A 13,377-nucleotide genomic window follows, 5' to 3' on the forward strand; every position below is an offset into this window, starting at 1 on the left:
AGTTTACTCCTGTATGTAGAAGCCTTTAGTGTGTGTGTTTTTGAGTTTACTCCTGTGCGTAGAAGCCTTTAGTGTGTGTGGTTTTGAGTTTACTCCTGTATGTAGAAGCCTTTAGTGTGTGTGGTTTTGAGTTTACTCCTGTACGTAGAAGCCTTTAGTGTGTGTGTTTTTGAGTTTACTCCTGTATGTAGAAGCCTTTAGTGTGTGTGTCTTTGAGTTTACTCCTGTATGTAGAAGCCTTTAGTGTGTGTGGTTTTGAGTTTACTCCTGTACGTAGAAGCCTTTAGTGTGTGTGTCTTTGAGTTTACTCCTGGACATAGAAACCTTCTGTGTGTGTGTTTTTGAGTTTACTCCTGTACGTAGAAACCTTTAGTATGTGTGTTTTTGAGTTTACTCCTGGACATAGAAACCTTTAGTATGTGTGTTTTTGAGTTTACTCCTGGACATAGAAACCTTTAGTATGTGTGTTTTTGAGTTTACTCCTGGACATAGAATCCTTTAGTATGTGTGTTTTTGAGTTTACTCCTGTATGTAGAAGCCTTTAGTGTGTGTGTTTTTGAGTTTACTCCTGGACATAGAAACCTTCTGTGTGTGTGTTTTTGAGTTTACTCCTGTACGTAGAAACCTTTAGTGTGTGTGTTTTTGAGTTTACTCCTGGACATAGAATCCTTTAGTATGTGTGTTTTTGAGTTTACTCCTGGACATAGAAACCTTTAGTGTGTGTGTCTTTGAGTTTACTTCTGTACATAGAAATTTTTAGTGTGTGTGTCTTTGAGTTTATTCCTGTTTCATTGTGATTTGATTGCAAAGTGATTTGCAAGCTCACAGACAAGTGGACATTTAAATGCAGGCAAATGTAGAGAAGGGCTGCAGCAGCTCTGCTGTGAGGACAGACTGAAAGAGTTGGGGCTGTTCAGTCTTGGAAAAGAGGAGGCTCCCAGGTGACCTTCTTGTGGCCTTCCAGGATCTGAAGGGAGTCTACAGAAAGGCTGAGGAGAGACTTTTGAGGCTCTCAGGGAGTGACAGGACTAGGGGGAATGGAACAAAGCTGAAGATGGGGAGATTCAGACTGGATGTGAGGAGGAAGTTTTTGAGCATGAGAGTGGTGAGAGGCTGGAATGGGTTGCCCAGGGAGGTGGTTGAGGCCCCATAGCTGGAGGTGTTTAATGCCAGGCTGGATGAGGCTGTGGGCAGCCTGCTCTAGGGTAGGGTGTCCCTGGGCACAGCAGGGGGTTTGTAACTGGCTGATCCTTGTGGTCCCTTCCAACCCTGACTCATTCTATGAAATGTTTGCTCTGTGCCTTGAATTTTATTAATGAATGTAAAATATTTTGTCTTTGAGAATGTACTTTGCAATTCATGTCATCTAGTGAATGGGACATACACATCAAGTAAAGCATGGGTAGCAGGTTGAGAGACCTGATTTTTGTCTCACTTTATTCCATTCTCATGAGACCTCACCTGGAGTAGTGTCTTCAACTCTGGGGCTCCAGTGTAAGAAGAACATGGAACTGTTGAAGGAAGTCCAGAGGAGGACCACAAATATGATTGAGGGGCTGGAACAGCTGGACATGGGCTGAAGGAGTCAGATTGTTTAGCCTAGAGAAGAAAAGGCTCAATGAGATGTAATAGCAGCCTTTCAGTACTTAAAGGAAATGAGGGAAGACTAAGGAATGAGCTCTTCGATGTGAGGGAAGTGAGGCTTTGAGAAATTGTGGATTCCTTCTCCCTGGAAGCATTCAAGGCCAGGAAAAATGAGGCTTTGAGCAACCTGGTTTGGCAGTAGTAGTCCCTGTTCATGACAAGGGGCTTGGAATTAGATGATCCTGAAGGTCCCTTCCAACCCCAACCATTCTGTAATTTTGTGATTCTATATTACTCAACTTGATCAGGGAGCTCTTAGGAGGGATCTTATGACTCGTGGAGGGTAAATCTGCTTCTTGGACTAGTGCTGAGATATTTTCAGAGACAGCCTTCCTGTAAGACAGGAGTGGTCCATTCCCCTAAGTGAGGAAATGAGTAAGCACAAAGCTAAGTCATGTCATTTAAACCTGCTGCTGAGAGAGCTCAAGTGCAAAAGGAAGCACGCAAGGGATGGAAAGGGGCTAGAGCCATTCCCAAAAAGAAATACTTCTTGGACACAGAGATATGCAAAGGCAAGCCTGGAGCTCAAAATGGCAGGAGATGTTAAGAATAACCAAAAGGCTTTTCTAGGTTTGTGGCAAGCAGGAGTCTAAGGCACTTGTCAGAGTCTACCACAACATTCTTTGTTGAAAATGTAAGGTAGGGACTAGGCAGATGAACCACAAAATAGGACAGAAGCTGGCTAACCAGCTCAAGTGGTGGTTAGTGGCTCAAAGTGAGACTGTTTGTAAGGTGGAGCTCCTGATGAGCTGGTAGTGTGGCCAACTGATGAACAGTCTAGGTGATGCAATCGAATGTGGTAAAGGGTTGGACTTGATGATCTGTGAGGTCTCTTCCAACCTTGGTGATACTGTGATACTGTGAATGCATTCTCAACAGACTTGAAGTTAACACCAAACTTGGTGAAGAGACAGGTACACCAGAAGAGCTAGGCTGGAACTACATGAGGTGGAAGCACAACAGGTGTGAAAGTCACTATCTGGAATGGAATCATCCCAAACAGCAGTACAGACTGGGGTCTGGCTGTGTGGTCCACCTCGAATGCAGTGTAGTCAGTACTTTGTAGGCCACACTAGTGATACTGTGTCCCAATTTGATATCTGTGCTTCAAGGTAGAGATGAAAAAAAGGCCAGACCTCAGTGGAAGGCCACCATGCTGTTTAAAGGTTGGGGAATCTAAGTGTTGTAGTGATAAGAAGGCTCAGATGGGATCTTCTTGTCCTTTTGATCTCTAGGAAGGTGCTACAGGGAAAGTAGAGAGAAGGATGTGTAGTGACAGTGTTAAGGCCAGAGGAAACTCCAGTCAGATTCCAGATGAAAACTGATCACTGTGAAAACAATAGAATGTTGGAATAGGTCACACAAGAGAAGTGCTAGAAGCTCTCTCACTGGAAATATTCAAGATGTGCTTTGACAGGCTCCTGCAGTTACCTGATCTGAAGCATTCTGTCTGACAGAAGGTTGGACCAACTGATCCCTGAAGACACAGTTTCTAGTTCACATGAGTCAGTTGGACTCTCAACTTTCCAAAATGGAATGTGCACAATTAGGAGAAGAGAAAAAAATACAACAGGGCTCTATCATGACCAGAAACCAAACACTGACTTGGTATTCCCATGAGATCAAGCACTGCTTCAGTAATGAAGGCAAGGGAAAGAGGCAGAATTTTGTTTCTCAGAGCTTCTACTAACCAAAACCATTTCTCCAGCTATTGAGACTTCTGGTTTTGCTTAACTGTAGAGGACAGTTCACTTAATAAGGTGTTAGAACCATAGAATCATCAAATCAACCAGGTTGGAAGAGACCTCCAAGATCAGCCAGTCCAACCTAGCACCCAGCTCTAGCCAGTCAACTAAACCATGGCACTAAGTGCCTCATCCAGGCTTTGCTTCAACACCTCCAGGGATGGCAACTCCACCACCTCCCTGGGCAGCCCATTCCAATGCCAATCACTCTCTCTGCCAACAACTTCCTCCTAACATCCAGCCTAGACCTCCCCCAAGAAAACGTGAGACTGCATCCTCTTGTTCTGTTGCTGGTTGCCTGGCAGAAGAGACCAACCCCCACCCTCTACAGCCTCCCTTCAGGCAGTTGTAGGTAGCAAGGAGGTCACCCCAGAGCCTCCTCTTCTGCAGGCTGCACACCCCCAGCTCCCTCAGCCTCTCCTCACAGAGCTGTGCTCCAGACCCCTCACCAGCTTCTCTGGACACATTCCAGCATCTCAACATCTCTTGAATTGAGGAGCCCAGGACTGGACACAGCACTCAAGGTGTGGCCTGACCAATGCTGAGTACAGGGGCAGAATAACCTCCCTTGTCCTACTGGCCACCCTGTTCCTGCTCCAGGCCAGGATGCCATTGGCTCTCCTGGCCACCTGGGCACACTGCTGGCTCATCTTCAGCTGCTATCTACCAGTACCCCCAGTACCCCCAGGTCTCCCTCTGCCTGGCTGCTCTCCAGCCCCTCTGTCTCCAGCCTGTGGTGCTGCTTGGGGTTGTTGTGGCCAGAGCTTAAATAGTTGACATTTGTGCAGCAAATTTCTGTGTTCAATCAGTTTGGAAATATTGGTCTCTAAAATTGGAATCTCGCAACTTATTTGTCAGTTGTAAATTTGGGCAAGATGTCTCTTGCCAGAAGTATGTTTAGAAGTAGCAAGTTTAACTACACTTGTGAGAAGAGAGGACTCTTAAGGGCTTTTGCAGAGTGCTGTTGTCTAATGCCTTGACAGTTTTTATGCAAGTGGATGCAGTTTTCTAGTAAAAAGACTACTACTTCTCAACAAAAACCCCTCTTTTAGCAGAAATCCATTTTATCATGTCCAAAATGTCATTGCTGCTTTTCTTCCTAATGATTTCTAAAAATTAGACTGTGGTATCTTCACTTCATGCCATGAATATTTGTCTCCTTACACTGTTGTCAGTTAGTGTAGAGGAGCATATGTAAACTGTGCTTGGGAGGGACAGTGAAGTGGAGACTTTAGTCCAGATGTCTGCAGTTTTAAATGACACATAGAACCAGTGAGCTGTAGAAATAGAGTTTGCTTTCATTTGCAAAAACCAGCTGCTAAAGAAATATAAAACTCCAGTCTACCTGTGAGAAAAGAAGATAGGAGAATGGCAGGGAGGAAGAGCAGTGTGAGAAGCAACTATTTCTGAATGGATTCATTAGGGGCTGCCCAGGGAGGTGGTGGAGTCACTGTCTCTGGAGGTGTTCAAGCAAAGCCTGGATGAGGCACTTAGTGCCATGGTCTAGTTGACTGGACAGGGCTGGGTGCTAGGTTGGACTGGCTGATCTTGGAGGTCTCTTCCAACCTGCTTGATTCTGTGATTCTCTGAAACAGCTTTCTTAATATTTCTGGGAGGGATGATGAGTTCCATGCTCAGGTAATTACACCAGAGCCTCATTTGCCTGAAACTTTATGGTAAGCCCCTTTAGAGGAGCAGTTGGACAATGGTGCAGTCAGCACTATAAACATCAAGGAGGTCTTGAATAGATCCAGAGTTACCCAGATAAGACAGTGATCAGGACTACCTATTTGAGGATCTTTTGATGTGAAACATCTCTGATTCAGAAGTGGTGGTTCTGAACATTGCATTGTTCTGATGGTGGTGGTTGAAGAGCTTTTGATGTGAAATGTCTGTGGTTCAGAAATGGTGGTTCTGAGCATTGCATTGTTCTGATGGTGGTGATTGAAGAGCTTTTGATGTGAAAAGTCTGTGATTCAGAAGTGGTGGCTCTGAGCATTGCATGGTTCTGATGGTGGTGATTGAAGAGCTTTTGATGTGAAATGTCTGTGATTCAGGAGTGGTGGTTCTGAACATTGCATGGTTCTGATGGTGGTGATTGAAGAGCTTTTCATGTGAAACATTTCTGATTCAGAAGTGGTGGCTCTGAACATTGCATGGTTCTGATGGTGGTGATTGAAGAGCTTTTGATGTGAAATGTCTGTGATTCAGAAATGGTGACTCTGAACATTGCATGGTTCTGATGGTGGTGATTGAAGAGCTTTTGATGTGAAATATCTGTGATTCAGAAATGGTGACTCTGAACATTGCATGGTTCTGATGGTGGTGAATATTGCATGCATCCACTTTTTAGTACACCAAGTGCATAACTTCGTCTTCTTACTGTATTTCCTTGTGTGCTGGAGTATATGTAGATAAATCATAGGAGGTAATATAAGCTGTTTGGACTGAATAACTCTAGCTGAGTTTCTCCAAATACATTCTATGTGTATTACTTCCTCCACTACTGCTACAGGTATTCCCAGATACTTTTCTTTCTTCTCACCCCCTCCTCCTTCCAGTTGCAAAATATCTGTGGTTTTATTATGTCTCCTTTAGTTTTGAAATTATAACTAGAACCAAGTCCCATATCTGTCACTGCTTATACAGATCTGGCCTTTGCAAGCATCTGGTGGGGCAGTGTGGGAATTGCTGTCAAATGTGCTCCATGCACTTGAGGCTAAAAATCCTCATAGCCACCCATGTTTGCTCTAGGATGAGGAGTGTTAGAAGTGGGAGTCATGCACGTGTTGTGGAAGTTAGGACAGTTGACAAGTGTTTCTGACTTCAGTGATCCTAGCATGAATTTTAATGCCCCTGTAACTGCTAAAGCACTGGTTAGCACTGGCAATTGGCATGACACGTGAACACCCAGATGTATGTTCCCAAACTTTGTCAGATACATCTTAATACCATTTATTTAATTGTTTTGTTTTTTCCTCCCCATCTGTTTCCAGTACTATTTTCACATTACAGCCTTTGTTAGGATTTGGAGGCTCTTAATATTCATACATGGAATAATTCTTGAGTAAAATCTGTTCAGCACTTGAACCCTAACTGGAACACGTAGTACTTTCTGAAAATCTTTGCAAATCATTTGTTTCTTTGATGCAAAGGGCACTGGGTAGGCTTACAAAAATCTTCTAGTAGCACTTGTGCTCTTGTGCTGAGAAGATTGTTTCCCCCCTACACACATACTCTTTCTATGCAGGAGGGAACTCTGCTGACATCCGTTTCACTGAACGAGTGTGCGCAGAACTCTGCCAGCCAAGTCAGCTGAGGAAGCCCCAGCAAAGCAGATGAGGGTACAGAGAAACTGTCTTTGTGCAGAGCAAAAGGGCTGCAGCCTGGAGAGCAGCTAACAAAGAGCAGAAAAATGGAACTGCCTAGCAGCAAGAAGGAAGATCATAGAATCATAATCATGGAATCAACCAGATTGGAAGAGACCTGCAGGACTATTCAGTCCGACCTAGCACCCAGCCCTGTCCAATCAACCAGACTATGGCACTAAATGCCTCATCCAGGCTTTACTTCAACACCTTCAGGAGTGGTGACTCCACCACCTTCCTGGGCAGCCCATTCCAATGCCAATCACTCTCTCTGGCAACAACTTCCTCCTAACATCCAGCCTAGACCTCCCCTGGCACAACTTGAGACTGTGTCCCCTTGTTCTGTTGCTGGTTGCCTGGCAGAAGAGACCAACTCCCACCTGGCTACAGCCTCCATTTAGGTAGTTGTAGACAGCAATGAGGTCAGCAATGAGAGGACTTAGAGGGGATTTAATAACTGTTTATAAGTATCTGAAGGCTGGTCAGGGAAGGGGGACAGGCTCTGCTCACTGCTCCCTGCTCCCTATGATAGGACAAGGAGCAATGGATGTAAATTGCAGCACAAGAGGTTCCACCTCAACACAAGGGGGAACTTCTTTGCTGTAAGGGTCCCCAGAGCACTAGCACAGGCTCCCCAGGAAGGTTGTGGAGTCTCCTTCTCTGGAGAATTTCAGGGCCTGTCTGGATGTGTTCCTCTGTGATCTGCGTTGGATAGTATTGGCCTGCTCTGGCAGGGGATTGGAGTCTATTATCTCCTTGGGTCCTTTCCAACCCCTAACATCCTGTGATCCTGTGAGGAAGTTCTTCACAGAGAGAGTGATTTGCCATTGGAATGGGCTGCCCAGGGAGGTGGTGGAGTCACTGTCTCTGGAGGTGTTGAAGAAAAGCCTGGCTGGGCACTTAGTGCCATGGTCTGGTTGATTGGCCAGGCCTGGGTGCTAGGTTGGACTGGCTGAGCTTGCAGGTCTCTTCCACCCTGGTTGATTCGATGATTCTTTGATTTTCTTTTACAGCTGGCTCTTGTACCTAGATGAATATATTAAATTTCTCTAGGTTTGGGTTTTGTGTGGGGGTTTTTTTCTGGTTTTTTTTTCTTTTTTGTTTCCTAAAATCCAAACCCTGCTCCTTGGAGGAATTAAGATGAGAAATGTGATCTGTTTGGTAATAAGTATATATTGTCTGTTTCCCAAATGTATGCTAGAAATACTTCTGGAGAATAGCTACTAGAGGTATTTTACTATTCCTTTTTGATTGTTAATAATCTCTTTCCTCCCCTGTGTCCCATTTTAGGCCCCTTCAGGATTAGTACGGAAAGGTTCTCTGCCGCTCAGCGACACTGCTTCTGTGAATTCCTCTCTGCGGAGGATGAAGCGCAAAGCACCCTCACCTCCCTCTAGAGCACCAGAAGATCAAAGTGAAAGCAGCAATGAGACTGGTAATCTTTTTTTAATGTGGTTTAATTGGAAAGCAGCAGAAAGTATGACCATTTGGCTAAACATTAAAGAAAATCCACCCTGTAAGATAAGAACCTCAAGGCAAAATACAAGTGCCAAACATCAGAGGAGCATGAGTAGAGAAGAGGAGGCTCAGGGGTAACCTCATTGCTGTCTACAACCACCTGAAGGGAGGCTGTAGCCAGGTGGGAGTTTGTCTCTTCTGCCAGGCAACCAGCAATAGATCAAGGGGACACAGTCTCAAGTTGTGTGGGGGGAGGTCTACACTGGAATGGGCTGCCCGGGGAGGTGGTGGAGTCGCCGTCCCTGGAGCTGTTCAAGGCAAGGTTGGACGTGGCACTTGGTGCCATGGTCTAGCCTTGAGCTCTGTGGTAAAGGGTTGGACTTGATGATCTGTGAGGTCTCTTCCAATCCTGATAATACTGTGATACTGTCATGTTAGGAGGAAGTTGTTGGTAGAGAGAGTGATTGGCATTGGAATGGGCTGCCCAGGGAGGTGGTGGAGTTGCTGTCCCTGGAGGTGTTCAAGCAAAGCCTGGATGAGGCACTTGGTGCCGTGGTCTAGTTGACTGGCTAGGGCTGGGTGCTAGTTTGTACTGGATGATCTTGGAGGTCTCTTACATCTCCAGGGAAAGAGGAGTAAGGCTGTGAAGTGGTGCAGAATTGCTGCTTCCATGTGACACGAGCATAGATACATATGCCACACTGATATAGAAGGACCTTCTTAAGAATTTACTGGATAGGGCTGGGTGCTAGGTTGGACTGCCTGATCTTGGAGGTCTCTTCCAACCTGGTTTTATCTTATTCTTTTGTAATTCTTCTGTTTGTCAAAATTTCAATTTCCTGTTTCAAAAACACCTGAGAGTTGAGATTAAAATAGGTGGGAAAAGTAAAAACACCAGTTGCTTAAGAGAAGATTTACTCCTTGAAGAACCTGACAGTCTGTAAGAGCACAGTTTAACATTTTATCTAGGATTGTGCTAGTTTGAGCCTAGCTAGGACAATTTAGTGTGAGGAATGAGGTAATAGGCTGTGAAAATGAAACAATGGTGATGTCTGCTGCACTCATAGGCTTGCTGAGATGGATAAAAACAAGAACACAAACATAGATAACAGAGTTGCTCTCTGGCTTTGGCTGCCTCCTTTCTCTCTCTAACCTGCTGTCTGTGTGACTAATCCCTTTGCTTTCTAACCCCCCTGGCTGATTCTCCAAACTCACCTTGAATGTAAAGCAAAGTCTGGGGTAAGGTAGAGGGCTGAGGAGAGGGTGGAAAGGTGGTTGGGACCCCGTCCTGGGGACTCTGGTTTCTGGGTGGGCTGTTGTGTTTCTGTATTACTTTTTAACTAGTCTATTTCTGTCTCTAGCTGTATAGATTGTAACTACCTGCTTGTACATTATGCTAAGCTGTAAATGTAAAGCTTCATTCCTTAATTGTCAGCTTAGCTGAGTCTAGTCTGGATGATCCTCTTAAATAGGAGGGGGAGCAGGTAACACCCAAACTATCACATCCTTGTTTTGGCACCCAACACGGGGCTAATTTAATTTGATTTAATGAGCAGAGAGACAAGAACAAAACTTGTGCTTGATTTTTATTTTTTTTCTTTCTTTCCAGTATCACAGGATACAGAATCAGGCCCTACTAAAGTAGATGAAAGACCCTCTGAAATACCATCTGAAACAGGTTGGTTCTTTTTCCATATGCACTGAAAGAAATCTGCTTCGTAGCAAGCCCTGATAACTCATGGTGTGAATTGCTAATTAATGCCATAAGTATTAAACTAATTTTAATGTTTCAGGTTAACTTTTCCTTCCAAATACATCCACTGTATTTTTTATTGAATCATTTAGGTAGTTTAGAATCATGGAATCAACCAGGTTGGAAGAGACCTCCAAGATCAGGCAGCCTGGAGCCTTGGGGGAAGTCTGTGCTACTCACTGCAGTGGAGTAGAAATTTCAAGACAGTCCCTGGCTCCTCTGTGGCAGTGTTGGAACTGTTTGGCCATTGAAAAGCTTCTGGATCTTCCCAGGAAAGAGGCAGACGATCTCTGACCTGATCCTGGTTCCTCTTGTCATGGAGGTTTGCAGAGGTGCAGGCAGATCTCTTGCAGATGTGCAGGGAGCACCACTTCAGTGGCACTTCTTGCCACGTCGTGAGGCACTTAAATGCCTTCTCCTGGGAAACTTGAGGCACTTCAATTTCCAGGTATTCAAAGCCCAAAACGTAAGGGCTAAGCTGGTCTGAAGAACAAAGCAGAGCAGAACACACTGTCCAAGAGCAGTGAGGCAGATGCAGCAAGGCAGAGGCAGCACAACTGCTTGCAATTTAGCTCAATTGATATTACTTGCCTGAGTGCAAAGGCTTCTTTGGCCACAGAGATTCACCTATCAAAATGGCATTTGCAAACCTGACCATGTTAGGTGAGCCCAGAGCTTCCTCACCCCTATTTGGGCAAGACACCAACAAGTACCTAAACACTTGTGGGTCCCTGTTTATTACTTTGGGAGGGGACATAATGGCCCAAGCCTTTGTTTTCCTCCCTCCCTTGCTTCCTCTATCAGCAGAAGGGTGGGGCAAGCCAGGACTGGATGATTTTGGAGGTGTCTTCCAACCTGGTTGATTCCATGACATCTAACAGACCTATTGGCCTTCCAGGACACTTTGATGAGCTTGTTCCTATCTGAAGATTGTAGAGCCATGCTAGAATTTCTGTGTTTCCCATCACTGTAAATGTCTGTGCTGCATAGATAAACAACTCTGAACTTCACAGAAATGTTTTATTTGCTTTTCCATCGATCTAGGAACATGTACTTCAGGCATTTTATTTTTTAAATTAACTATTGTAATATGATATATAATGGAAAGAAATAGAGAAATATCTTCACTGGGCTTAGAACAGTCTGTGCTGAGCCTCAGGGTTTACCTCAGCAGTTAGTGACAATCTTCATTCTCTAGGTCTGCTGTGGATGTCTTCACCCAATCTCGTTTGCTGAAGCCTTAATACAGTGTGTTTGTTTTAAATGCAGGGACAAGTCACACAGCACAGCTCCATTGTTGTGGGTTTGGGATTATTTTTTCCCCTTCTTTTTCTGGTGTGATACTGCTGCTCTCTGGTGGCTTCTCTGAAACTGTCCTGAGCCCTGTGTGTAAAGTGTTCGACTAGCCAAAGCCTATCAGACTATGACATCCAATACTTGCCAGCAGCAAAATCAATTGGAGTACACTTGTCCTGTTCCTACTCTGGAAATTAGGCACATCTGGCTGTTGTATTAAATGGCTAAAATAGCTCAATATCTCTTAAATACTGAGTTGGAGGTAATTTTATCTTGATATGAACTTGGTAGTTTCTTCCACTTGGCTTAATACTGCTTTGATTCTCAGGCTTCTGGAAGTATTTGGAGTGTTTACTCAGCTGGGACTGGCATTGCTAAAGTAGCTCTGTTATTCAATGCTGCTGTAGCAAATAACTAAAAAGAAGTTAAGCTTCCAGTTAAAGCTTTGCCTTCTGGCATATAATGGACTATTACAGATGTTCACTTTGGTGTGGAAGTAGTGCATAGCCAATAGGCAGGTATACATTGAGTAGAACTGTGCTATGCAATTTGAAATAGGCAGTGTTCCTTTTGTGAAATGACAGGTTTCTTAGGGAGTAAAACCAGCCTGGACCTTGACAAAAGTATCATAGAATCACAGAATCAACCAGGTTGGAAGAGACCTCCAAGATCATCCGGTCCAACCTAGCACACAGCCCTGTCCAGTCAACTAGACCATGGCACTAAGTGCCTCATCCAGTCTTTTCTTGAAGACCTCCAGGGATGGTGACTCCTAACATCCAGCCTAGACCTCCCCCACCACAACTTGAGACTGTGTCCTCTTATTCTGTTGCTGGTTGCCTGGCAGAAGAGACCAACCCCCAGATGGCTACAGTCTCCCTTCAGGTAGTTGTAGGCAGCAGTGAGGTCACCCCTGAGCCTCCTCCAGGCTAAACAACCTCAGCTCCCTCAGGCTGTCCTCATTCTTGTTGATTAGATAGGGCTGGGTTATAGTTTGGACTGAATGATCTTGGAGGTCTCATCCAACCTGGTTGAATCTATGATTCATAAATAATCAATGACAAGTTTCCATAGAGGATAAGATAAAAATTCAATTTGTACATGGACTTAAATAGAATATAAAAGCAGTAAGACAGCAGTACTTGGCCAGTATTTCCATAAGCTCTTCCTAATGATGTGTCATGTATAAAAACTAAACTGAAGGTTTGGAAACAGGTCATGAAATCAGAACTGTTCCTTTCGGGAGTTAACTGAAGGATGGCTCTTAAATGTTGTGTATGTATCAGATGCATTCAGACTTCATTGTGCTGCAGCAGTGGAAGCCCAGGTCAGGAATGAGATCCAGTAACATGAAAAACGATTAATTGAAATTAACTCCATGCAAGGCTGGTAATTTGCTGACAGATTAATTAAAGCACATTGGAAAAACTCTGAGCTTTGATATTAACCTTAGAATCATAGAATCAACCAGGTTGGAGGAGACCTCCAAGATCATCCAGTCCAACCCTATCCAGTCAACTAGACCATGGCACTAAGTGCCTCAGCCAGGCTTTGCTTGAACACCTCCAGGGATGGCAGCTCCACTACCTCCCTGGGCAGCCCATTCCAAAGGCAAATCACTCTATTTTTTTGGTAGTATACATTTGTAGTTCAGGTTACTCCACTCCAAAGCTTGGAAATGTTCCTAGCACAGCAAAGAACAGGCTTTCACATAGCAGGCATGTCAGTGATGTCTTCTGTCAACCCAAGCTACATTTCCATCCCATCAGTATAGATATAACTCAGCCTTTGTTACACTTCTTTCCAGAGGAAAAGGAGGGAGATGACAGCAGTGCCTGGGCACAAAGCCATAGTAACTCCAGAATGCTTCCATTTGTCTTGTCAGAAGTTCTGGCTGTTCTTTGTTGTATAACTCAGGTTTCCACAGAGTATTTAGACTGAATGTCTTAGTTCTTTGTTTCTGTGGCTGGTGATGGCTGAGACCCACGGCATAATTGTTGTGCTTGGTGAAGTAGACAGCGTTCTTCAGAGCTGGTTATGGGCTACCAAAGAGTTTCAGCAAGAGTGATGTTTGTCCACATTCTGTTATGCTTTGTTTCTGCCATGTGCCATT

At 44.5% G+C, this 13,377-nt stretch overlaps 1 protein-coding gene across 2 annotated transcripts in view; it reads left to right on the forward strand.

The window, feature by feature from the left end:
• The window catches only part of COBLL1 (cordon-bleu WH2 repeat protein like 1), a 105,951-nt gene that overhangs the window by 73,803 nt on the left and 18,771 nt on the right, over nt 1-13,377 (forward strand). For both annotated transcript variants that reach the window (XM_064164034.1, XM_064164044.1), the window contains 2 exons: nt 8,048-8,192; nt 9,825-9,893. In XM_064164034.1, the coding sequence (XP_064020104.1) occupies nt 8,048-8,192; nt 9,825-9,893 (214 nt within the window). The remainder of the gene's footprint in view (nt 1-8,047; nt 8,193-9,824; nt 9,894-13,377) is intronic.

The sequence above is a fragment of the Pogoniulus pusillus genome, chromosome 2 (assembly GCF_015220805.1).
Source record: "Pogoniulus pusillus isolate bPogPus1 chromosome 2, bPogPus1.pri, whole genome shotgun sequence".
In the NCBI taxonomy this organism is placed as follows: Eukaryota; Metazoa; Chordata; class Aves; order Piciformes; family Lybiidae; genus Pogoniulus; species Pogoniulus pusillus.